The sequence below is a fragment of the Girardinichthys multiradiatus genome, chromosome 15 (genome assembly GCF_021462225.1).
Source record: "Girardinichthys multiradiatus isolate DD_20200921_A chromosome 15, DD_fGirMul_XY1, whole genome shotgun sequence".
Lineage (NCBI taxonomy): Eukaryota > Metazoa > Chordata > Actinopteri > Cyprinodontiformes > Goodeidae > Girardinichthys > Girardinichthys multiradiatus.
Genome location: NC_061808.1, coordinates 15354962 through 15382050, shown reverse-complemented (window position 1 = coordinate 15382050; position 27089 = coordinate 15354962). Strand labels below are relative to the sequence as shown.

Here is a 27089-nt window from a genome sequence, read left to right as displayed (position 1 = left end):
TAAAGTTCTCCATGATCGTAAATACCTAAAGCCTAGCTTACAGTAGCTAACAGGGACAAGGAGATAAAGTAGTGGCAGTTGTCCTAGAAGCAGCACAGTTTTCAACATGCCTGCATGCTTCAGCAAAGGAGCAGAGCTGAAATGTGAGCCAAGCAAACAAAAGTCAGCCTGGTGACACAGGACATAGGCACATTCAAAGGAGGTTTTTTTGTTTTACCTTGGCTTTATGATGCAATAAAAAGCAACAGACTCCATCGGAGCACAAGCATTTTACCCGTATCATACAGCGAGATTTACTAAAATAAACATAATGATGTTTAACCATCAAAAATCTATGGTTTAAGCGCACTTCCAGTCACCACCAGTAACAGACATGAAAGCTGTTCATGTACTGCTTTCACAGAGACTCTCACAGTCATATCCTGTTTCCTGTCCTGTGGAGACTAAATGCATCACAAACAACTGTGACAAGGCAAGGAACCAAGGAAATATCAACCTCTGAGAAACATGCAGAAAAGAAACAGAAGTGATTAATAATGAGGGGAAAAAATATTATTCTGCTCAGGCAGACCAATTTAGGCTAATGTCGATTAAAATGAGGAGACAAATCAAAGTATTTGTGAAACAGAAATAAGACTGCTAAAAAAGTAAAACGGTTTCCATGTATAAATAATAATAAAACAGAGAAAATTTTATTCTGGATCATTTTCTTTTGTGTAGATTTTAGGTACGTAGGAGAGAAGCCTTCGTGGTGTTGAATCCCATTTCTTAGGGTTATCCCTTCCCCTAGTCATACTCCTTCCCCTGCAATACTATATAAAGCTATCTACAGAGGGTTTAGTATGTAAAAATGTAAATACATTTTTATTCCTGTTAATGAAACACAAAAAATAGCTAAACGTAGCTAAAACTGGCAATGAGGGGGTTGAAGATTCAAAGAATTCATTAACATTTGTTATGTATAATAACAATTTAATAAGAGCACAGATAAAACAAAATTGAAAAGAATGTATCAATAAATAATATAGCTATGCAATCAGTAAAAGAGCACTTTTTGTGTTCAAGGGACACAGAATGAGCATCAACTGATGGTTCCCCAGAAGATTTAGTCTGTACAAGTTTGAAATACTTGGTATGTTTATTTTTTCATTAAAAAACAAAAGGTTTCGCTCTTATGACTATATGTTATAACAGAGGAATACTGTGATATTTCTTCTTTTTTTGGTTATTGACAAGAATGGCCACTGATATTAAACAAAATACATCATAATACATTCATTCTAATGCTTCAATCTAGATATTGGTTATTGTGAGTTGATATATACATTTGTGAGTGTATTTCCAAGCACAGCTCCTAGTATTCCCCTAAAAAATCTCTGTTTTCATGGTTGGAAAGCCTCTGACCCCTTGCCCTCTCCCTACCCCTCTCCCTTTAAAACATAAAGGTGAGAGCTAAGTATAAAGTTCTCAACCCTTTAGGTCTGGAAATAGGACTCAGCAGAAATTGTGTTAGTGTCAGCGTTACAACCTCAATCATACACTCAAATCGATAAGATATAATATTTTTATTGACAAGAATGTTAAGTAGTTCTGTGACAGATGGTATACCCCCTCATCAGCCAGTCTGAGATTACCTGAAGACACTAACAACTAATTCATCCTAAAGCCATGAAAGAGTTGATGGAGGATATTTAAAGCAGACTACAAGCCATGAGCCTCCACAAACTGCAATTTAGCATACACACTACTGCTGAAAATATTTTTAACTTCAGAGCATTTTGCAAAGTAGTCTTGGGTAGAAAGACTTTCCAAACAGCTATGGGAAATTTCTGCACACACCAAATAATGTTCAGATGTGTTGCTTTGTGCATATCAGATTCGGACGCTTTCTCACTCACCATAATGACAGAGGGATGGGCTGGAAGCTGCTTGCTGGCAGAGAAGCCGGTGTTTCCCACAACGCTGGCCAGCTCCTCATCGCTCAGCTCCTCCATGCCGTCAGACAGGCCCTCCACCTCGGTGACGGTCAGGAGCATGGTGGCGTGCTTGGCCTTCACTGTCAGCATCTTGCACTTGGAGTGGAGAGAGGCGATCTGCTCCTGGTAGCCACGGATCTTTTGGTTCAGCTCCTGTCAAAACATCCCCCCGAAGAGAATAGACCATCACCAACCCCCCTCTTCAAGGATCAGGAGAGTGAGGTTCAGCCCACAGCAGATGACCAAGAACTCTGGTTAAAGCAGGATCCTGATGAAAGGAAGAGTTGGTTTGGCCGGACACATTCTCTCCTCTCCTCTGACTCTTTCAGCTTCACAGTGTGGATAAGTGTACGAGGAGAATAGAACTGGCTCCCTCCCAGTTTTTCCTCTCTCTGGGTCTCTAAGCCAATCAGAGCAGCACATAGGCGCCTGACTCAGATCGATGAAGCTGAACAGACAGGATGTTTGGTTGAGGCAGAGACCCTTGCAGAAATACTTCAAAATCCCTCAGACACTCCCTCTTGTACACATATACACAAATGGCAAGGAAGAGAAAACAGGAAGTGATCTCACTGCTAAAATCCCCGCCCTCCCCCTTCCTTCGCCTGCCGCTTCCAGTCTCCGCCTATCGGCAGAGCGGATTCCTGTTAACAAAAGGGAGCTGCAAGGAGAGAGGGGCTGCTCAGAGGAGGGAGAATGACAGAGCGGGCCTCACATTACAGCTCCTCCCTCTACTCCCTCTGCCTCACAGATGGTCAATGCACTGATAATCAGGTCATGTGACTCAAAAGGCCAGCAGAGTGCAGCTCAGCTTAAAGATCAAACACAGACATAATCATACTGTCAATGTGAGTTAGAATGCAATAACAAGTAACTTGTATCCTTTCTCAACCACGGAGAGACGATATAAATCTGTCAGATCCAAGAAGGGAATGTTAAAATGTAATAAAAATGTGTTTTATTGTAAAGAGATTTAATCTCTGCAGATTTATGACTCTACCTTTGCTCCGCATGAAACATTAAACACAAAGCTGACTGCTACTGCTACCAAAGCTAAGAGAAAATGCAACAAAAAGCATGATGGTTCAAAAGCTGAGATTTCATTTTACCTAAGTAGATATAGGTGCAAGCTCCATCAGATAAGAAAGGAATGCCATCATCTACAAGCCCAACATTAAATCTCCCTATAACAAAACACTGGATTAAATTTTCCACGTCAATTAATGGCCACTATGTTTTTAAAATTAGAGCATCTGGATGACTGAAACTAGTCTGACTCAGTCACAAGTTTTATTTAAGATGCAGTTAATATCTCTACTTCTCTTTTTTGAAGTTAGTGTAAAAAACACGACTCAATTTCCCTTCCTGCTCTCAGTTCTTTGATCTACAGTGAAAAATAGTGGTGACAGCATCATGCTCTGGGGATCTTTTCCTTTATTGTTAACAGGGGAGCAGGTTAGTGTTGATGGGATGGAGCAAAATACTGGGCAATCCTGAAGGAAAACCTGTTCGAGGCTGCAAAACACTGCAGACTGAGACGAAGGTTCACCTTCCAAAGCTGATAGATTTGTAAACCTTCAGAGTGTTCACTAATTTTATTTAAGGGGTATCAGAAAAAGGGGCTAAATATAAAGGCATGCCAAACGTTTTAGATTATTAACATGACAAACTGAAGTTCCAGTTGGGAGTGAATACTTTTGCCAGGCATTATATTTCTAGCTAGGGATCATTTTAATGGTTTAGGTTAAATGTCCTATTCTGCAGAATTAAATTATATTTTCGATATCCAGTGAGGGGTTTAAAACCCTACCGTTGGGAATCCCAATTTTGTTCCAACAAGAAAGCAAGTTCACTCTTACACAAATTAAGGCTCACAGAAATGCATTGCCCAGTGAACCCCACAGAATCTGACCTTATATTTCAGCCCCAGCAGCTGAATGGAAGCAACTACATAAAATCAGGTTTTACATTTTCCAGTAAGTACCCCTGCAAAAATATTGCTAGCAAATATGTCAACAGATTTATGTTCTATTTTAAAGGCTCTATTTGGTAAACGTCCTAAGATCCACTCAGTAAAAACTCTATTATTGTGAAATTTCACACTAGAAATATGAGAAACTTTTCAAAGTCAACAGGTCAGAGGATTTCGAGCATTTGTATAAATATTACAAATAGTCAAAGTGTAATTAACAGTCTTGCGATAGATTCCAACAGTGCATCTACTAAAATGCCCCACACAGCTCATGAAATACATCTATATAGCTAAAATGGTGCAGGACAAATTCCTCATTGCATGTTAATTTGTTATTAACTAATTTATTCGTAGTTTTTTACAAGTTCTGCAGTCAGATCAAGCTCAACAACCAGTAGAAGAGGTAAAGGATTATTTTACCATGGATGTTGCATAGTTTTAGGGTAGAAAACATTTGTACGTTGGCAATCTACTGAGCAGAAAAGCAAAGAAAAACCCCAAGAAATACCTCATGGTGGTGAATCTGAGCCTGAAGCTCCTGGATGTTGTTGGTGGCAACGGGCCTGTCCTGAATGATGCGGTGAGCATCCTCGATTAATCTCTGGAGATTCCTTACTTCCTGTTCATACTGGTCGTACTGAACCACCGCCTCCTGTTGAAGGCAACACTTTGAATTAAAAATCATTGTGACACGCAGCTTAAAACATCTTGAGGGGAAATTTCTTTGCTGTCCTGTCTATAAAGATGTGAAGACTTTATTTAGGGGTATCAGATTAAAGGGGGCAAAATACAAATGCAAACAATTTTCAACACAGTGAATGCTTTATCTTTAGCTTCACAGTTATATACTACTTTGTGTTGATCTAGAAAAAATCTCAATAAAAAACACTGAAGTTTGGGGTATAATGTGAAAAAATGCAGAAAGATTCAAGGAGGTATGAATAAATTTTCAAGCGGAAAACACATGGTTTATTTTGTGGCTTCATCTCTTGTTGAAAAAGATGCATTTGGTATGAAAATGGCTGGGGCACTTGAGGAATCGGTCCTTTGTTGCCTCTAAAAGCTATTCAACTTGACAGAAAAAGCAGTTCAGAACCAAAGGTCTGAAGACAAATACTACCCTGATGTGGGGCGAAAGAAAACAAACATTCCTGAAAAGGCCTGTTGAAACACTACAGAGAGGAATTTAAAGCACCAGAGCATTAATGTTTAGAGAATCTACTACATTAAAGGAAGAAATACAAAAAAAAAAAAACAGCTTCATTGTTTATATGATATTTATTCAATACAGCCACTCTGCTATATATATTAACTATAACTTTAAATCACCAGAAAGCATGAAAAGAGGATTGCCCTCTACCTGCAGGATGTTGCACTGCTGGATGGTGGTATGCTGCAGATGACTGGCCTCTTGCTGCAGAGACTGAGCTGTGCGGCAGATAGGCAGGCTGGCCACTACCTCCTCAGGTAGCCGGAGGGCGCTCTGACACTGCTGTACTGCAGCCACCTGCTGCTTAAAGCTCTCCATATCCATCAGGAGAAGCTTATCAGACAGTGAGAGAGTAGGAAGCATTTATATGTGTGTAATAAACATAGATACAGGTCTAGAAGGGCTCCATGTGGATGTCTGCATGTAAAGCAAAGCATCTCTAAATAAAAAGTTTGAATTTAATGTAAGAACCTGGCGCTGTGTGAGCTGCTCCCTGAGGCTGAGCTTGTTGAGATCAGGAGAAGCGAGCGCGACCTGGATCTGATCAACAACAGCATGCAGGCTCTTCACCTCCGCCTCGAGACGCAACATGTCCTGAAGAGAGACAGTGATACAATAGATCAAGCTGAGCATGCAGGCAGACGGCCATATAATCTGAAAACACTCATCATCGAATGCATGAACTAGTTGGTGGATTTGGGTGCACACTTTTTAATTAATAGTGGGCTTTCTTTAATCTACACAAGAACCAAATTATACCTACTTGCTTAAATATATACATACAACCCCAGTATTAATTAAACAATGTGCCATGGGAAGATGCAGAGCAAACCGACATTTCGTTTTTTGTTTGTACCAACATGATCCTGGTATAATTCCGGCTGGATATTTCGCCACTCCGGCTTCGTCCCACTGTCCAAAAAGATGACCGTTAGGTAAATTGGTCTCTCTAAACTGGTATGAGTGTGAATGTGCATGGTTGTTTGTGTGGTTTGCCTCTGTGTTGCCCTGCGATAGACTGGCGACCTGTACCCCGCCTCTCACCCAATGACTAGTGGAGAGAGGCATCGGCACCCCCAATATTTATGAAAATATTACTGGAGATGTATGAATACATTTAAGCCTGCATGTTTAATTTTATGTTGTTCTCTGCAAAGCCTGAGGGGGGCAATGTTGTCATAGGATATAAGAAGGTTGTACACCGCTTAGTAAATGAAGTATTTGGACTTATGGAAGGAAAATACTCATTTCACACCTAACACATTTTAATTATAAAATTAAGTAGGAAATGTCCAATACCTGTAATTTTTTTGAAAAAAGGGAAGCTACAGAAACAATTGTTTTTGATTCGATCAATTGATTTGATGAGTAGAAACGTTTTTATTGATTTAACTTTTTTAATTTATTTAAATATGAGTTTATTATTTATACCATCCTGTTTGCATTGCTTGAGGATATATTATAGGATATTCTTTACACGAAGATGGTTTATTTTCTCAGAATGTTAAGCATTTGGGTGGATAATTCTTTTTATTGAAGATATTTTTATGTAAGTGTGCTTTCTTTTGGTGCAGCAGTGGGCTTTTGATGCTAGTGAAGGTTTCCCCAGACTGTCAAACTCCTTTAATTCTGGATGATTTGAATAATTCAAAAATACTTTATTATATATCTCCAAAATTGCTGTTTACCTTAGCTGCATCCTGTAGACTCTGGAAGCGGGTCTTGGTGGATTGCTGCAGCTCCTCTGTGCGTCTGCTGAGGTGTTTCACCTGCTGGCTCCATCGCTCCATCTGCAACACGTTCGCCAGCTGCCCCTCCCTCTCCCCCATGGCCTCCAAGTCGCCATGGAGACCACGACACTCCCTCAGCAACGCCTGTCACCATGAGACCAATAAATCAGACGTCAAATAAGGGAGGTTATTGTGTCGGGCAATTTTACTAATTTAACTGAGCCGACATAGTATTCACTGAGACATTTCCCAGGAAATCATAAAGTGAGTGAAAGGGTCTAATTAGCTGCAACTTTTAGGAGTATTTTCAGACTTATCAAGCTGATGTAGAAAAGAAATGCACCGCTTTTAAGGGAAAAACACTTTAAATGTAAGTTGCTTTCAGCTATTTATGTTCCAACCAGTGGGACTCAGAGACTCACCTGGTGCGCACGAATTTGCTCCTGCAGCTGGGTCGCAGAGCTCCATATAATGTTACCAGAGATCAGATCCTCTGCTTTTTCTATCCAGGCCAAGATGAAAGCCTTCATGCTGTGATATTCTTCTGCAAGTCTCTCTGCCTGCTCAAACAGAGGGAAAACTATTTAATAGAACTTACAATAATAAGGAATATTAAGATTATATATAAAAGACACTGAATGCATTATCATCATCATTTGAAGAACATTGCCAGAGTTTGACCGTTTCACAGTCCGATGCAGAGACTGGGAACATTGCTTTCATAATACCTAAAATTGACTACTGCAGTGCATGGTTTTATAAGAACTATACTCTTGTTAAAAAGATCATAGATCCACTACACTTACCAAAATACTCTGATGCAAGAATGCAAGAACTCTGACAAGGACCACAAAGCAAGCTCACATCACCCCAATTTAGAAGTCTCTGCTTTTAATTATTATGCATTTCAGAATTGATTTTAAGGTGGATTTAGCTTTTTTTTAATGGTTCTGGTCAAACATGTCTATATTCTAAGCTTTTACACCATAAACCCTCAAGACCCCCCTGTTCTTCAGAAAAAGGTCTTGTGTAAGTGAAACCAAACTCTTGATGAATTGTAGACAAGATGCCAGCTTTCCGAACACCAGAGAGCAGCTGAAAGTTTCAATGTTTTTAAAAGCAAATTAATCCATGACAATGACACAAGTAGTCATTAATGTTGTAAATATTTTACAACAGAAGCAAATGTCAAATCCTGAATCAAACTTTTTCAGGTCTAATTGAAGCTAAAAATGTATAGCCATTTTTATTTTGATATTTAAAGTACAAAAAAGGTTAACCTAAAAAACAACTTATCCACAAAATATATCTTAAATATTACAATTAATACAAACATTTTACCAGTGTTTCTACAAAACATTTATTTGTTGTATGACTCTGCTAAAGACCTTATTTAAAAAAAAATATATATTTTTTTTTATTTTATTTTCTGTAACCATTCCAAATAAGGACTTTGTTCTCAATGAAAAGCAGCCATATTGGGCTTTGAATAAAACTTGCTACATGTCGTGCTTAGATCCTCCACCAGAGGGCAGAACAGAGGTATAGGATTTGATACAGCAGATTTTAGGTTAAGGTTAACAGAATTTGTTTCTAGGGCTGGCTTTTTTTGAGTCCAGTACACCTGTCTTATTCTAATTTATTTTACGCATTTTTAATTTGATCTCAATGCCTTTCATAGATTATACTGTTTTTGATTTCTTCATAGACAGTGTAATTTTACCTTTATTTGTCTTATAGTTAAATTATAGCCTCTGATGTTTTCTCATAAGAAAGTTTTGTTACTCCATTTCAAAATGTTATATGTATATATATTTTTGTAGTTGTCATAATAGTGAATAATACTACTCCACATTTGCTATGATGATTTTTGTTGGCATGTTGTTTGTTTGGCACTGTGTCATAAAAATCTGTTCTATAAATAAATGTGATTAATATTGCACCTTCTTGAGTCTCTTGACTTTGTCCTGAGTCTGCTGTGCGGTTTGACGCTGAAGCTCTGTTAGTTTCACCACAGCATCACTGAGCTGCTTACACAGCAGAGGGTTCTGCTCTCCGAACTCCTGAACAGCTACTCCTAACTCTGCCAGAGAGCTGCCACAGGACTCACACTCTTCACAAAGAGCCTGGAGAAGAAAAAGGAACAAAAATGGGAACAAAAAACATTGTAGAAAGGGGTTGTCCTGTGAAGTATGTGAGAAAACATGCATCAATGGTTTATACCCATCATTTACAACTGAATACTTGTGGATATAGACTTCTAGAGGTCAAGGTCAGTCAGAGACAAAACACAAGGACAAAGATGGGAAGCTGTGGCCTATTGAGTGCTAATGCACTAGACTATTTATTAGCTAAAAGTTAAATTAATTTGTCTCCAAAACTGAAAACCACTCATTTAGCTTTGCTTTCACTTAAGTATTTTCACTTATAGAAGGCAAGATGAAGAACAGGATGAAGGGGATAAAACTCAGATTTGGAGTTCTTTCATAAGTGGGTTGGGGGAATCCAGTTCAAGCCATTGCAACCCTCACACACTCATTAACCCCAACACCTTCAGAATGAACAGCCAGCTGAACTGGGGTTAATTGCTTGCTAATTAGTCAATCTGTCTGTTTGATTACTTTGATCTCTTTCTTGGCCTCCTCCATGTCTGTGCTCTTCTCTTCCAGTTTTACTGTGATGATCTTCAGCTTTGTCTCAATGTCCTGAAGCCTGTAGCTGAAGTCCTCCTTCACATCCCTGGTCTGCTGCACCTCCCTTTCCCTTGCCTGAACCTAAAGTAGACACACAAGGGTAAACATGAATGCAATCCTAAAGAACAATACACAGAAACCTTTAAGGTTGCTAAACAATGAGGTTACCTGATCTTCAGCAGAACCCAAAGCAAGAGCAACCTCAGCTAACTGCATGCTGAGCTCTGAGGGCAGATCAGCTTGAAGGTCCTGGTACTTGGACTGCTGCAACTCCGTCATGCGCTCAACACTTCGACGCCTGCTGATGACCTCGCCATGTGCAGTCTGCAATGCAAACAGGATCACATGCAGCATAGCAAATCCCATTTAGTCATATCTGCTTACGTTTACATTACCCTGTGTATGCTCAAACAAAAAACAGAAGCAAGTGGCCACCGCCAGGCTGACAAAGGCATTTGGTTTGTCCTGCTTCAGGTGCATTGTGCACATTTAGCAGCCTACCTCCAGCTCATGCAGAAGCGAGTCTAGGTCTGCCGTAGGACTCAGCAACAAGCCCCGGGTGTCTTGGATCCAGCCTTTAACTAAGCCAAGCTCCTTCTCTACCTCTTCTCTCTCCCTTAGCTCCTGGTGTACCTGAGTTCTGCTGGCACGTACCTGCAACAGCAGGCTAAACAACACACAAAACATGGAAAAAAAAGATAAAAATAAATTGATATGGCCTTGCAAAAGCATTCACACCCCTTGACCTTCCTTAATTTTGTTACGTAGCAATCATAAACCTTAATGCACTGTGTTAGGATTCTATGAAGAAATACAGACACAAAGAGGTGCATAATAGCGAAGCAGAGGAAAGATGATATATGGTTTTCAATATTTTTCGCTAATAAATATGTGTGCCATGCATTTCTATACAGTTTTCTTCAATCTGATGCCCCTAAATAAAATCCAGCACAACCAACTGCATTCTGAAGTCACCTAAATTTGAAACAGAGTCCACCTGTGGTTAATTAAGTCTCTGTATGAATCCAGCTGTTCTGTGAAAGTATGAGGTTTGTTAGAGAACATCTTTGGACAAACAGAATAATGAGGAACAAAGGACACAGCAGAATAAATTACGAAGAAACTTAATGCAGGTTAGAAATAAAACAGTGTCACAAGCTTGGAGTATGGCCATTTCAGTAAATCTAACAGGGCAGTGAGGGAAATAAATAATCAGAGAAGCAGCAAAGAGGTCCATGACTGTTGAGGAGCTGCACAAATCCATAGCTCAGGTGGGAAAATTTGTCAACAGGGCAACTGTTATTTTTGCACTTCACAAATCTGCCGTTTATTGATGAGAAGGATACCAATGGTGAAAGAAAGCCAAAATAACTTCCATTTGCAGTTTGCTACAACCATGTATGAGCTATTTTGAAGAGAACAATTAGCAAAAATTAAGGCAGGGTGCATTGTTTTTTCTGTCCTTTTCATTGCAATATAGAACTAAAATACATGGTAAAATGAATGTATTTATTTCTAAATTTAAATCAAAGACATTATGAGGGAAACCTTTAAGTTAATTGTGTGTTCAGGGTGTTTCCACCTACCGGTCATATTGTTCCTGCATGCATCTGATCTTCTGCAGGCACGGTGTGTCTTCATGTCCATTCTCTGTCCTCTTCTCCATCATCACCTCCTTCTCAGCCTCTCCTCTAAGACAGCGGGCTTGTTGCACCAACAGGGCCAGTGTGGCCTGCTCCCTCTCCACCTCCTGGCTGAAGGAGTCGTGGTATTCCAGCAAGCTCTGAAGCGCCGCCCTCGTGGCTGCCTTTTCAACCGTGCTGTCTGGCACACGGCCGTGGAGGTCTTTGGACACGGAGCTGACCTTCTCCATCTAAAATACACGTAGGTTTAACAAATCAGCTGAAGCAACTAAATAAGGTTTTTATTTGTTTATAACTGAGGGGAAAAAAAGGATGACCACTAACTTATACGCAGACACAAAGTAATTAGAATATTCTCTAACTTCTCTTCCATAAGGTGTGTTAAGCGAACAATCACTATGATACTTATTTACAGGTCATTTATCTTTATAAATTATTCATCTCAATTACTAATTTAAGCAAGGCCTGAGACTTAAGATCAATGTATTTTTATTTTAGGTAATATTTTTTTCTGTCTTAAAGCAAACCCAAAATTTTTCTGATTATTTAAGAAAAAACAAGGATTGCAGCAAATTACATCATGCTGAGACAAACAAAGGAGCCACAGGGGGAAAAAAAACTGTGGACAACAGGAATGTGCCACATATGAGGAAGTGATTATTCCCTTCAATCTGACTTCACTTCCCTTTCAGAAATGCTGCTTTGTGGGAATCTGTGGGAGCTGAGTCTGAGTTCGAATTAGGTCAAAAGGCGGGAAACCGCTTCATGACACTGTTTTGGCAGGGAGACACAACTGGCCTGAAGCCTGAAGTTACATCACACCTCACCAACTGGTTTCAGCCGTTGCTGAGTTTGACCTAAATCTGCAACAACAGTTAGAGAGGCTGTAGGCAACTTTTTTTTTGGATAAAAGGCTTCCAACAATAAAACTAATTCTTACCCATGCCCACATCTATCCTGAGCCCAGTTTCATGCCAAGAGCACAATGGACATTAAGCATGTTAGTGTGCAGAACAGATTTATAGTTTGTTGGAGTAGATTTAAAAATACAGATAAAATGTTCCTGGTATGGATAATCACCAAAAGCCCAAAAGGCAAAAAGCTTAAAGTAATTTTTGTGACAATAACAAGCCTTTAGCCAACAGTTACATGTGTCGGGGTTCTGGGTTTAGTGTGTGTGTTGTGCTTTGTTTGTGACTTTGTTTTCAGTTTCCAGATGGTTCCAGAGTTTCTCAGGTGTGCTGGGTGACAGGTGCGACTGATCTGCTGATTGCTTTGAGGAGTATTTAAGCAGGAGGCTGCCAGTACTTCGATGCCAGAGTGTTTGCCTTCAGTGGCAGAAACCTGAACCTTTGATTATCTTTGTTGAACACTGTTTTCGGCTCCAGAGGTTTCTGGACGATCAAGTTTACCTACATTTGATGGATTTCGTTTCCAAGGATTAAGCTGGCAGCTTCCTGTTATTCTGCAACTCCAGAACCAAGGCAGAAGCGTACCCTGTCCACCCTCCAACGCAAGTACCTGAACAAAGAACTATTCCTGAACTCACCAGTACTCACTCTTCAGCTCAACCAAAACCATGTGGATTACCCCGCTTCGCACACCTGGGTCCCGACTCCCTCTACCCCTGGCGACCTGACGGCATTTGTTTATTAAGCCATTTTCCTGAATACAGAAATTACCTTACGTTATTTTTCGCAACACATCAGTTCCCTGTTTCACCAGTTCTCTTCCCCTCTTTTCATACAGTTGGCGAATTTACCCGTTCATGTCCCTGACTCACTGTTGTAAATAAACACCTTTCACTATTCAGTTATTTCCTCTGAGTGTTCTCTGTATGTGGGTCAGATCTATTCCGAAAATGACAGAACACTCTAGCCAACAAGACCCAGCAGAAACACTGCGAAGAACCCTATCTGAACACACTAACCAGATCCATTTTCATGACTCCTCTCTTCGTTCCCTTACAGAGCAACAGCGCCAAACAAATCTACAGTTAGAACAGATAACCTCCATGCTTCAGCAAACCTTGAATACTCAGTCTGCCGAATGTGTAGATGGCGCTGCAGCACCACCACCCTCTCAACAGCTTCCTTATGTCTGTGACGTCACCTCACCTAACCCGGAAAAATTTTCTGGAGAGGTTGGTAATTGTAGGGGATTTTTGCTTCAATGTGCCCTAGTATTCAACCGTTCCCCACATTCCTTTCCCCATGATGATGTGAAAATCTTGTATGTTATTGGTTTATTCACAGGCAAGGCCTTACAGTGGGCAGAGGCCCGTTTCTCAGATTGCAGAGACTTTGGCTGTACTTTTGAAGAGTTCGTTAAAGAGTTTAAGCAGACATTCTCACCTGTTATTGACAAAACTAGTACTGGTCGACAGTTGAGGGCTTTAAAGCAGCATAATAGACCCCTTACTGAGTTTTCCGTCGAGTTTTGTACTTTGGCCGCTGCTTCCGGTTGGAATAATGATGCTTTGAAGTCAACCTTTTTTCATACTTTAGACGACTCCTTAAAGGATGAGTTAGTCCTGATTGATAACCCCCCTACACTAGACAGAGCTATTTCTCTAGCTATTAGAATTGACAATAGGATAATGGAAAGAAAGAGGTCCAGAGCTGAGAGGTTTAATTATAAACCACAATTTACAATTAGCTCTCCTTACACAGCTAAGACTGCTTCAACAATCAGTATCTGAACCTGAGCCCATGCTGGTGGGTCGCACACATTTAACTTTTGAAGAAAGACAGAGACGCAGTTTAACAAAGCAATGTTTTTACTGCGGTTCACCTGCCCATTTCGTAGCATCTTGTCCTATTTGTCCTGGGCAGCCAAAAGGCAGGGTCCTCCAACTATGAAGGGGAGGTTGGTGGACCATTCACAGAAACACAAAGCTCCCAGATTCAGCTTACCAGCTACAATTATATTCAATCAACACACTTTGACTCTGTCCGCCATGTTGTATTCAGGCTTTGAACAAAACTTAATAGATACTGAGTCAGTCATCAGATCTGGCATTGAGGTGGAACCACTTACTTCACCTCGTTCCGTCCTAGCCCTAGACAGAAAGAAATTGTAGCAGATAACTCAGCGAACAAAACCGCTTGAACTACTACTGTCAGGTAACCATAGGGAAGAGATATCTTTTTTCGTGTTTCCAGTATCTCAAGTTTCTATAGTTCTAGGCTTCCCTTGGTTACAGAAACATAACCCTCACTTAGATTGGTCTGAGTGTCGCATCGAGTCCTGGTCCACTAGTTGTCACTCATTTTGTCTTCAGTCAGCATTCACCCCGAGTTTCCCCGAACAGGTTAATGGACAGGACGAGGTTTTAGATTTGTCTCATGTACCTAATGAATACCATGATTTTTTAACAGGGAAAAATGCATTGTTTTAGGTCCACATATGAAATGGTGACTGCAATAACGCTGTTAAATTTTGCAATGACAATTTAGCCTGCAATTAAGCCACATTCTTTTTCATCAGCATTATGCCCCTCAACACTTCCATTTAGTTTTCCTTTACCGACTACTGCCCTTTGAATAAGGTGTGGGTATTTAGGGCAGCAAGAGTTCATCCAACGGACCAAATATATCATTGGCAGACAGAGCAGGAATGCATGACTCTTTCAATAGAATTGTTATTACTTTACCAACAAGCTTATTTACAAAATAGAAAGAAATGTGTAAAAAATGCTCACAAAATAAGCACGAAAATATCAAAGATATTAGTTATAAAAACACATTATTAAAAGACCAACCAGCAGATAAAGATATTGAACACAATGGGAAGCATCTTATTAAAAAATAAATGGATAAAATAATTTAAAATAATAAAAATGTTTGGGAAGTCCACGGCTGCTGCTTCTTCTCTGCCCACATGGGAAGCTCTGGAGATGCTGACAACATGTCGGAGAAAACAGAAAGACTAGCCTCCTAAACACAGACTGTACAATAATCAAACTAATACTTCAAAGTCTGATGAAACCTTTGAAAGAACTGGATTAAATATATTTATCCTTCTTTGTACTCAGTTGGGAGCAGTCCTGGCTGGATGTGAGCTCGGAGGAAGTGGCTGCATTAAAGCTGCTTTATGCATTTTGGGTGCAGGGGGACTTTACTGTAATAAACATTGTTTGTGTTTGCATTTAATTAGTAGTTCAGAAAACACTGACCCGCCTGTCACATAACTAAAACAGATCCAGCTTTGTCCTTGCTAGACTTCAGTGTCCTCAGCAATTTATAAGCTCTGTTTAATAATTAGTTCACATTGAAAATCTGGCACAAAATTCATGAATTTATCATAAAATAGCAACACACAATCTCTGTGAATCCTATGGTGGATCCAAACTATGAACGCACACTGATTCCAGACAAACACCATTAAGACCTGAATAAAGATTTTTGTTAATGTGGGTTTTTGACATGGGCAACATGGCTCACCGCTCACAATGGTATGGCTTAGGGGGCACACAAGCACTGAGTTTTCTACTAGGGTTAGCATGTCCAGGTACTAGGCAGTAGATGCTCTCCTGTGTGGGAAAATATTGCTGTAGATCAAGTGTGGTCAAGAGCAGTCGTTAAGACACTGATGTTGGTATCTGATTCACTCCTTCTTATTTGTTTAATTAAAGGGTTAGTTTACTGCTGGTAAGGAATCTGGACTACATTTGACCATTTTTAATTCAAAATCCAAAAGACTTAAAAAGGGTTTTTAAGTAGGACCACCTTAGATTTAAAACGCATCAAACTCCTACCATATAAACTGGTGAAACCAGCTATTAAAGCTTCTTTAAATCTTTAATACATGATGAACGGGACAGGAGAAAGTGTTTGGATACGGTGTCATTTCTGCCAGAAAAAACTTTACTGCTTGTGAAACACTAAGAAAATACACAAACATTTACATAAAGCAATTTAACCAAAGAACACCCCCATCAGTGCAATTTGATCTTTGTTTTACTAATAAAAGAAACAGAAACCCACAGTAACGACATTCAAGTTGAGTGATTCTCTGACCTTTTCGATGAAGTTCCTCCAGTCCCTCGAAGTGTCCTCCAGCGCCCTCTCCTGGGCTTTGACCACGCTCCGGAGCCGTGCCCACCGTTGCCATAGCGACGACACAACGTGACTGGTAAGAACTCTGCTGGATTCGGAGATGATTTGATCCAGCTCTGCAGCACTCTCCTTTAAAGCATTCAGAGGCAGCTCCAGCATGTCAATCTGAGTCACTAGAGACTGCAGCGAGAAGAAAACACACAACTCCTTAAAATTGCATTTATTGGAGGTTTTCTAATCATGAAAAACATTAAGATACGGTTGCCCACCTCTTGTCTTCGACACTTGTCCTCTGCCTGATGGATACTAAGAGCTTTTGCTGTTGTGAACTTTGACAGCTCGCTTTCCAAAGCATCCATCTGTTTAACCAGCATCTCTTTTGCATGTTGAAAGGAGCTCCATAAAGTACCACATCTGAAAGAAAAATACAAGTGAGTGACATGGCTTACCAAGCATTAAATCAAATATTCTATTTAATATTAGAAACAAAATACCTCTGTAGTACTTCTCTGTAAACATCAACTTGCTGTTTGACTTCGTTCTTCATCTGCTGCATCGACTGAATCTTCTTTCTGATCTGTTTCAATACTCCTCCCTCCACTAAATCAACCAATAGAGGATCCAGGGTCTTAATCTCTTCTGACGAAGTTGTGAAATGCGTCTCCTGGGCTAAAATTATTTCCAGATCTCGCATACAGTCTTTGTGGAACTCAATCTCCACACCCAATCTGGTCTCATGGAGCAAAGTTGTGATTTTGTCCAGCCATTTCTGCATGGACTGCAGAGATAAGTGGTGCCTCTGGACCACAGCGAGAGCTTGATCCAGTGCCAGCTAGAAAATGTAGAAGGTTGCTTAATTAAATTCAAGTTCCAGGTCTGAGCTCTTATTTAATTGATACATTGAATGCTGCATTTTGCTATCATAAACATAACTTGGGAATGAAAAATACTCATTAAATACATTTAAGCAGAATAGAGTAAACAGTTACCTTTTTAGTACACATTTCTTGTTGAACCTTGGCTCCCAGCTTCTCAAGCTCCTGTATTTTGTCCTCTATTTTGGAAGGAACAGTTTCTCTCTTACTTTCATACTTTTGCCTTTCTCTTACACCCAAGACAACGACCACCTTCATTCTACTCCTCACTTCCCCCTCAGTGATTTGAAGTTTCTGCTTCTCTTCATTTATCCGCTCAGCTTTAACCCCGGAGATTATCAAAGGCTCCTTCAGTTTTTCCTCGACAGTCTTCAGCCAGTCTGACATTTTCCCAGCCTCTCTTGCGAAATCCTCTTTCTTTGTGACTCCTGTTTCACTTTCTTCAACTAAAGATTTAATATCACTCTGTAAAGACTGCAAAAACTTGAGCTGAAGTTTAGTTTCCTGGAAGGTAGTATTGTGAAATTTCAGATCAAGATTTTCTATGTGTTTATAACATTCTTCTACCTGAGATCTCACTCCATCTAAACTTCCCAGCAGCAGATAAAGGTTCGATAATTTATCAAAAGCACCATATTCTTTATTTGACTTTACTTCGATCAACCCCTCTTTAACAGAGTTAATCTCTTCATCTAGTCTGGACACCACCCTGTTATGTTCAGCTACATTTTTCAAGCAATCATTAAGATGTTTGATCTTCTGGTCATTTCTTCTCTTCAGTGTGCTGTGGAGCATGACCAGCTGCTGAGTCTCCTCAGCTTTGAATTGATAACCCCTGATTAAAAAGCCCTGGGTTTTCCCATAAAGTTCTCCAACAGCAGGACTGATATGAACCAAACTTTCATCAATACGTTTATATTCATTCATCAAACTGACAACATCATCCTCTCTTACGTTGATAGTCTGCTTCTCAAGATTGTCAAATTGCTTTTGCAGTTCCTCCAGTGCACTGCGAGTGATTACAAAGAACGAGCTGAATTCTTTTCTCTCCTGGATGATCTGCTGGACTCTGTCTTTCTTCTCTTTGGCAAGAGCTAGGATGGCATTGTATTGCTGAGGCAGAGCATTGAGTCGCTCATCCAGGTAGCAATGGTCGATTTCATTTAGAGTAGGGAGGATCTCCTGACCGATTCTTTGGACGATGAGAAGGAGGTTCTCATACTTCGAAGCCTGCTCTAAGACACTTTGATAGTTAGACAGGTGTGTTAGTAAATCTGAGCTCTCTTCAACACTGCTGAAGTTGATTTCGGGGAATGTTATGGCATCCGCCCGTCTCAGCCAGTGGCAGGTCTTGTCGAGGTCAACCTGGAAGTACTTTCTTGAAGTCAAGGCTTTTTCTAAGCCTGTGACACGCTGCGTAGTCCTTTGGAGAGCAGTCTCAAAGGCTGACTGTAGCTCCTCAAGTCTCGCCAGTGTTTCCGCTCTTTCTTTGTCGGTGGCGTCTCTCTCTAACTCTCTCCCTTGAACCCAGAGCGATGCCATCTCTCTCTGGTAGGCTCGTAAGCCGCTCTGGACGCTCCGACATGCAACAACTTGTTTGGTCAAATCCTCAGGAAGAAGAGCAATATGGTCTTCAATCAAAGCCTTCCTTTCCTGCTGCTTTACCCATGACAAGGCTCTCCCCACTCCTTGGAGGAACTGCGTTCTCTCTGTGAAGGCCTTGAGGAAAAGTTGTATCAGTAAGAATTTGAATAAGCAGTTGAAACCCTTGGGGTACAATTAAAAGTTTGTTTGCATTTAACAAAATTCCAGCTATTTACCTTACTGAGGTACTTCCTCCTTTGCACGACCTGAGAACCAAGAACTTCCACCTCCATCTGGGCTTGCTTAACAAGCTCCTGTAAGCATTTTTTCTCACTCAGCCCCAGCCTGGAGGCCACAGCCTGTGCTTCACTCACCGCCTGACCCAGCAGCTGCTGACGGGCCTCCAGCTCTACACAAATGCTAAGATGGTCAAATAGGAAACTCTGGGCCAGATCTGGGGGTGGGCTGGTTCTCAGCACAGAGGTGAGAGCAGGCCGCTGTTCCTCCACCCACTCCCTGGCATCTCTCAGCTGAGCCTCCACCCGCGAGTGATCCTCCAGAGTTTGTGCTGACTCCTGAATCTTCTGCAGAATGAGGCTTTCCAGCTGGGCCCAGCGATGCTCCAGATGACCCACCTGGGTAAATTTAAATCGTGCTGCTGCTAAAACTAATACTTTTTCATGTTTAATTTTCTGAACATCTTGGCATATATTTTGAGACAGAATAGTAATGCTTTCACCTGCTGTTTAACCAGCTCCTTGTCTAGCAGGCTTAGTCGAGGCAGGATAGCTTGTCTCTGATCCCTGAGGTCTTCTAGGGTTTCTTTCTGTTCATCTAGGTCACTGGCAAGTTTCCTCAGAGCCTCTAGATGCTCACTTGTACTTTCAGTGTCAGCCCTAGGTACATAAATGCTGATTTTAAGGAACTATACGCAATAAAAGTGACAACAATATAAAAACATCAAGAATTGCTCATAAACCCAGAAAAAGGGGTGTATACAAAGTTTACTAATTTATATATATAGTTTATACCTTTCAAAATGAATACGCATGTTGCCTGTTAGATAAAAAGCTAAAGCTGACTACCTGGCGAGGTAATCCCATTCTCTTGATACTTGATGGAAAAGTTCTTCCACAGCAACTACGCTCTCCTGGTACTCTCCACTTCGCTGCATGTCCTCCCCCCGCTGTGCTTCAAGCTCTTCAGCCTGCTGGCCCAGCTCTATCCAGACTCTTTTCAGCCTCCTTATCTGCTCCAGGGCAGGAGAAACCTGCCCGTCCGTCAACCTGCTGATGGCTTCACTCAAACGAGCTGCCTCTGATTGTCTCTCTCTAATCTGCTGCAGGAACTCCTGCAGGAAAGAAAGCAGATTATTCAACATTGGTGTACAAAGAGTTGGCATTTGGAAGTTTTTTGTTTTCACTCAGAAGAAATAAAACATGGTCTGTGTTGCTTTGCTGTTAATGAAAAACTGTTGACTCTGACATTATCATTAACTATAACTATCACGCATGCAGCTAGAAATTTAGGCTGTTGAAGGACTCATTCACTGCTTTTCCGTACTCTACCAATTCCTTTTTCTTCTCTTGCTGTAGCAGGTAAGCCTGGTTTATTGCTCTGAGTTTAGCTACGTCACATTCTTGAACTAAGCAATTGGCAGACCTATTGATGTCAAAAACTTTGTATGCTGTCTTTATATTTTTCTTTCTTTTATGGGATGCTGCTAGTAACATTGTGTCCTCTCTTCACGTTTTTTTTCTCTATAGAAAGTATACTTGGCTCAGTGCTTCTTTTTAGCTGTTTCTCTATGCTGAACTGAGCCACCGACTGAGCTATTGCTGCCAATCACTGTACCTTCTTTGCATGTTTCAATTTATCTATAAAACATAATCCTTACACAGTGCTTCTGCTGTGTCTCTTTTATGGACATATTTATCGATGAGCTATTGCTGCCATTAACGTTGTGTACTCTCCTTGTTATTCATTCCCACAGAAAGTATTCCTCACACAGTGACTCTTTGTTACACTGATGCAACTCTTTCCTGCTTTGTCCCAACTGCCCAGCCAGTTGCTACAAAATGGCCTGCTAGAAGTTTCTTCCTGTCTAAAGGTAGTGGTTTCTGTTTGCTGAAAAATCTGTGAGCAGAGGTTCTTTTATACCAAATCTTTTTTGCATTTTAAACAATGGTCTGGTCAAATCTGCCTATTTGATTGTGATGTACTGCAATTAATTGGACTTAGTGTATTTGAATTTGGGCTGCACAAGATCTTGTAACCTAATGCAGGTTGACTCAGTTTTTGGAGACATTTCGGTGCTGCACAAAGATATTGCAGAGGAGACATCATCAAATCTAAACAAAAACAGATGGGTTGCCACTGAAGAATAGAAGGCTCCTTCTATTCCAACCATTTATTTGGAAGACACTGAAAAAAAAAGTAGGCTCGTCAATCAACTTTTCATTTTTTGTTAGACAAACATTAAATCTCAAGGCAGATAGACCTGTGCCTTGTCCAGCTGGTTTTGTGCAATCTTAGGCTCCAACTCTGCAGGTCTCCTGATCAGGCTCTGAAGTTGCTGTTCCGTCTCTCTAAGCCGGGTTTCTAAATCTATCTTCTGTTCCTCGATGTCCCTCCAGTTGTCTGCCATCTCTTCACAAAGAAGCATGCGCTCTTCGATCTAAAAGAAAGAATACAAAGGAGTCACTTCAGTAAAACCAAAGCAATCCATTTTGCCATTGACATCATCTGTGTTTACTTTTAAGGCTTCCTTTAAGTGAACCGACCTGCAGTTTGATCTGCTGGATAGCTGCAGCAACCTCCCTGACCCTCTGCTCTGACAGGTCACAAGCTGAACACACAAGCTGGAGGTACGTGCTGGCCTGCTCCTGGAGAGCACGCTCCTGCTTTACCTGTTTTTAATACTTCTATTAATTCTTTTATCAACAAATGTGCAAAATAGCCACATTTCTATTAATTTTTTGACCATCCAAAAAATAACCAATAATGCAAACTAAAAACAAACACCCTAAAATACTACAGGTTTAGTTAATAAGCAGAAAAGTTCTTATTGACCTGCTGGAGAGCTTCCTCGAGGCTGAGAGATGGCTGTGGATGTGGGTGTAGTTTTTCTGCAACAGAGCTTAACCACGTCTGGCACTGCTGCAGTGTGTCCTGCAGACTAACATGTCTCTGCAGCTCATGATCCAGACTCTGGTATACCTGTGTAAAATGGAAAAAGGAGGTATATAATATTATGTTTTAGGACATGAATAATTCAAATTCTTTTTTGAGATATAGTAACTTGATACAGTATTCACGTCACTTAGAAATTTCCAGATTTGTCATCTGACAATCACAAACTCCAATCTATTTATTGGAATTTGAAAACCAAAAACTAATGCATAACTGTGCAGTCAAATAAAATTATGACATAATTTAAACTTTTGAAAAGTGTGTTGAGTGTTTGTATTTAGCCCTCTTTGGTCTGATACCTCTACAATGAAATCCAGTGGAACAATAGTCTTCAGATGTCCCCTGATTATAAATAAATCAAATATGAATTTAAAATATAAATAAATTCTACGTGTGTCTAATTCATTTTTAGTATAAAGAAAGCTGTTCTGTAAAAGGCCTTAGAGGTTTGTTAAAAAGCTTTGTGGCAGAAAACTAATACTGCTCATCTGCCTTAAAATGCAATCCCACCAGTAATGCATGGTGGTGGCAGAATCATGCTGCTTTTATACAGGAGGGACAAGGAAGATGGACAGAGCTAAACTCAAGGAAATCCTGGAAGAAAGGTTGTTTGAGGCTTGAGACTGAGGTTTATATCCACCTTTCAACAGGACAACAACCCTAAACATGCATTCAGAACTACAATGGAATGGTTTAGATCTAAACATATTCATGTGTTAGAATGGCCCAGTCAAAGTCCACACCAAAGTCTAATTGAAAATCTGTGGAAAAACTTTGCTGTTTCAGCCCTGCTCCGCCAACTTCAAAGACACAATAAATTACAGAACCCCAAAAACCAGGCAGTGATGCAGCTTGATATTTAACAGGTGTTGAATGTGGAGGCGTCCAAGCCCTCCAGGGGAGAGCGAAACATCACGGTCTGATTGACAGTGTTAATTTGAGAGTCTGAAAGGAGGAGCGAGGGGAGGGCCAAAGTGATGGCAAGCTGCCCCGTGACTTTGGCAAAGGCTAGAAGGCTGGTGTGGTGGCAAGCGGTAGGCAGGATATTAGAGCTGTGTGGCACTGGGACACAATTGGCAGCCATTACATCATTGGAGCCGCGCTTGTAGGGAAGCCAGCAGTGGAGTGGTAAAAAGTGGCTGGATCACACAATGCCAGACTGGGTGTGCGTGCGGTGGCGGAGGTGGTATCTCGGGACATGAGCTACGATGACAGAGGAGCTGATGCCAAAATGACAGAGTGGGGCTGGATTATGGGACTAGCCAGATCAACTGGATGGCTGTGTGATCATTTCTGGCTCAGGCATGAAAAAGTGGGGTTGACAAGGGATCTGTGGAGATTAATATGGAGAGACTGAGTTAGTGATGTTGGCTGATGGGGTCTGAGTGTGGCTGCTGCTGAGCTCTTCTTTGGCAAATTTAATTGGCTGTGCCCTCTAAAGCGGCCCTGAAGGGCTGCCTTAACAGAGATGGGTTTAAGTGTCAAAACAGGTTAGGATTAATTGGATACCTTGGCTGTTGGAATATTATCAGCTTTCTGTCTGTGCATGCATTTGTTTTCACGTGTGACCATCTAAACTCTATATGCCCTGGATCACAAATGTTTAAGAACTGTTTTATTACATCACTTTTTAAAAAAGGTGCTCTTTTCTCATTTGCCTTTGCTCCCTTCATTTCTTTTGCAATCTGCTCCTTACTCACCCTCTGCGCTGTGCTGCAGATGGCAGAGTAGCTGTCACGGATGCCTTGTTGGTGCATCTGGACCTGCTGTCTTAGCCGGCTCTGCACACGGTCACTACAGCCTTGCACTAGGCCCTCTCCTTGCTCTCTTAGAGCTGTCAAGCGTTCCTCAAAACCAGCAATCTCCTCCATGGTGGCCTGAAGAAGGTCAAGTAAGATTTTATTAGAGAATAAGACAGACAAAACGTCAAGACAGACAAAGGACTAGACATGAAAACATATATAATGATTATAAATAGGGAAACAGCTCTGTATAGTTGTCCTCTGCCAGTCCAGCTTTCCAAATTAAACATCTGTTACACATTTTCCCAAAATCTCCTAAGAGAAAATGGAAGTCAGTTAACAAAGACATCAACGCTCTGTTGATGAACAGCTCAGCAACAATCATGCAGGCAAGTGTGAAGAATCTGGAAGTGTTAAAAATAGGAATGTTAAGACACCTTGGTCTAATTTGGGCTCAAGCTGAATGATTTTGTCACCAACATGGCAAACAGCAGCAAAACGTAAATGATATGATTTGCCACCTTGTGCCTGGCCAGCTGTTGAGTTGCTGCCTCCAGGCTGACGCTCATGCTTGGATCCGGAGTCACCATCCTGCTGGACATCTGCAGCAGCCAGCGCTCCACCTCCTGCAGCTCGTTGTGGTAAGCTTCCTGTTCCTTCACCTGGCCTTCCAGATTCTCCACATGAGCCTGGGCACCACAGATAACACAGAAGCAAAATGTATTGATTAAAAACCAAAAAATCGTCAAGCACTGGAATTGTTTTTTCTTAAAAGTCATTGCAGCACAGCTAGTCCTAACCATTGCAGCATTGCAGAGAGCAGTGTAGTCCTTTTGTATTCTATGCATTTTGTCTCTGATGGAGGGGTAGTGGACAGAAGCCAGTAGCGCATCTCCCTTCTCCATCACCGACCTGATGGATCCATCATGGGACTGAACCATCTGTAAGAGAGCCTGAGGACACAGAGATAGATTTCTTTGGTAATGAATATGTTAGCGTATAGCGAGATGTTATTATTTACAAGAGTGAGTTTTTCATACTCTCTTTTGTACCGGTTCTAATTTCATTTAAGAAATGCCTACTTATAACTGTACTCTTTCCATCTATTCATCCATCCTTATGCAGAGATACATATTTGGTGACCATTACTACATTAGATTGAAAAAAAAAAATAGATCAGCAGTTATTTTAAGTTAATTCACTTGGAGGTCACACATGGCCAATTATGATAATAATATTCATCTCCATCTCACCTTTTAAATCACCAAAGTGTAAAATTACTGCCTGTTGAATTAATGCTCTGAATTAATTTTTGTTATGCTTTACCTTATACTTGGCCAGCTGCGCTCTGCGCTGGTAGAGTTCAGCCTTGGGCTCCACTGGTGTGCTGAGCAAAGCCCTGGTCTCTATAAGCCACTGGACCTGAGCCTTGTACCGGTCCTGAAACTCCTTTGCGAGCAGTAACGCTCGCTCCAGGAAGCTGCGCTCTTGCCTCAGTCCCCCAGCAAGCTCTTCCAGCTGGGCGAGACGTGCTTCTACTTCTGCTCCTAAACCTTCAGCTCCAGCCTCGTCCAGAAAGCCTGCTGCCTGCTCCGCACGCTCCCTCAGGGACTTCAGGAGGTTGTGGCCATGCTGAAGATCAGACTGGAGGCTCTGGTTAAAAGAGATCAGAAATATGGAGAGATCTGGAGAAACATATGCAGTTTTCAAAACCTTTCACAAACACAAATAAAAGTAAAAGAAACTGTAGTGTGCATTCAGTTCCTTTTGTCTTTGTATGTCTCCTGCATAGCTTGTCTCCAAATTATGGACACAGCACACATGTAGTAGGAGGTGCTCTGCTCAGATGAGACCAAAATTGAGAGAGAGTTGAGAGTGACTAGGTGACGGCATCATGGTGTGGGGATGCTTTTCTTCAGCAGGGACAGAGAAGCCGGTCAGAGTTGATTAAAAGATGACTGAAGGGCAGCTAATCCTTTAAGAAAACCTTTTAGAGGCTGCAGAAGACTTACGACTGGAGTGGAAGTTTACCTTCCAGCAGGACCATGATTCTTAAAGCGCATGAGCCACAATTGAATGGTTTAGACCAATTCATGTGTTAGAATGGGCTAGTCAAAGTGTAAACTTAAATCCAATTGAGAATGTGTGGCAAGACTTGGAAATTGCACAAATGATCTCCATGCAGTCTCTAGATCTAGAGGGAGAGACATACCCCAAAAGAGTCGGACTACCAGAGTACTGACTCAGTGGGGCTGAAAACAAACGTACACCACCATTTTCAGGTTATCAGTAATGTATAATTTTCCATCCCCTTCAAAATTGTGCACTGCTTTGTCTTGCTCTATCATGTAAAATCGCGTTAACATAAAATATATGCTTGGAAAGTGACAAAATGTAAAGCCGTTCTGTAAGTATACATTGTTTTGCAAGGCACTGTAACTCAGCATTGGTACGGATCAATTGAGAATGAATCAAAAATGATAACATACATCCTCTTTTTTAAAGAAACATTCATATTATAGTTTCAATAACATTCAGCGCACTATTCCTGTTTTTTATGTCCTTCACCTCCAGTGCTGCCCAGTGCCACAAACTGAACTAGCAGGGCTTTTGAAAAGCTTTGAACCCATCAGGTAGGCTGACACCTGCAACCTGAAATGTGGAGAAGGATTGGGAGTTCATAGCGAGGAAGAACCGCAGTGAATAATATGAAAGGTGGACCCAATTATAAAGACCCTTAACAGGCAACAGTAGCTGCGGGGGTTTCCAGGGCAACACTACACACCGCCACACACACATGCACTGACCTCGCCTCCATGGGATACCATACAGCTTTCATCATCAGCCTATTATTGGATGAGGAGAGACGATAACCTCACACTCAAACAAGCTCGGCTCTCAATCCAGCTGTGGGTAACATAACAAGACCTGCGTGTGTTTGCACACGTCCCTGTGTCCTGCTTAATGTGACGCACCAGGTTGGATCAGCACCTCCAATGTTCCTGCCTTGTCACTTTAACAAGCAACTCCATGCAACTCTCTTAAAGGATGTCTTCGGCAATTACCATTTGTAGTACAGTTGGATATAGTTCCTTATAGGTAATGAAGTCCTCCTTGTCCAAACATAATTAATTTCTCATCTTACAGTGACTTTTACTCTAAGCAACTCCACTCTTTAAACTAAGCTTGGACATTTTGCTGAAACTGGTGCACACTCTAAATGTAAATGTTATGTTGAATTTATTTTGATCTATTTTTTACAGCGGTTATTTAGCTTAAGTCTGTCTTAAGTTAATAGTTAGCACAATACACACAGCCTTATCCGTGGTCCTAAGCACAGAGGGCCCTTTATGCTTCAGCTGTCTAGTACCCCCAATTATCCAAGTCAGGTACCTTGTGTGCTGGTTGTAAT

At 41.0% G+C, this 27089-nt stretch overlaps 1 protein-coding gene across 1 annotated transcript in view; it reads right to left on the bottom strand.

Annotated features, from left to right (window-relative positions):
- LOC124881940 (nesprin-1-like) overlaps positions 1 to 27089 on the bottom strand; it is a 113575-nt gene that overhangs the window by 42103 nt on the left and 44383 nt on the right. Inside the window, exons 33-57 of the mRNA XM_047387931.1 lie at positions 25004 to 25330; positions 24478 to 24630; positions 24199 to 24366; positions 23636 to 23812; positions 21816 to 21962; positions 21527 to 21652; positions 21244 to 21420; positions 19829 to 20094; positions 19483 to 19639; positions 18980 to 19378; positions 17274 to 18878; positions 16779 to 17116; positions 16554 to 16698; positions 16246 to 16464; positions 11168 to 11454; positions 10083 to 10248; positions 9750 to 9905; positions 9510 to 9662; positions 8832 to 9014; positions 7311 to 7448; positions 6847 to 7032; positions 5630 to 5752; positions 5309 to 5491; positions 4457 to 4600; positions 1899 to 2129 (exon numbers count right to left, since the gene is read on the bottom strand). Of these exons, the coding sequence (XP_047243887.1) occupies positions 1899 to 2129; positions 4457 to 4600; positions 5309 to 5491; positions 5630 to 5752; positions 6847 to 7032; positions 7311 to 7448; positions 8832 to 9014; positions 9510 to 9662; positions 9750 to 9905; positions 10083 to 10248; positions 11168 to 11454; positions 16246 to 16464; positions 16554 to 16698; positions 16779 to 17116; positions 17274 to 18878; positions 18980 to 19378; positions 19483 to 19639; positions 19829 to 20094; positions 21244 to 21420; positions 21527 to 21652; positions 21816 to 21962; positions 23636 to 23812; positions 24199 to 24366; positions 24478 to 24630; positions 25004 to 25330 (6354 nt within the window). The remainder of the gene's footprint in view (positions 1 to 1898; positions 2130 to 4456; positions 4601 to 5308; positions 5492 to 5629; positions 5753 to 6846; positions 7033 to 7310; positions 7449 to 8831; positions 9015 to 9509; positions 9663 to 9749; positions 9906 to 10082; positions 10249 to 11167; positions 11455 to 16245; positions 16465 to 16553; positions 16699 to 16778; positions 17117 to 17273; positions 18879 to 18979; positions 19379 to 19482; positions 19640 to 19828; positions 20095 to 21243; positions 21421 to 21526; positions 21653 to 21815; positions 21963 to 23635; positions 23813 to 24198; positions 24367 to 24477; positions 24631 to 25003; positions 25331 to 27089) is intronic.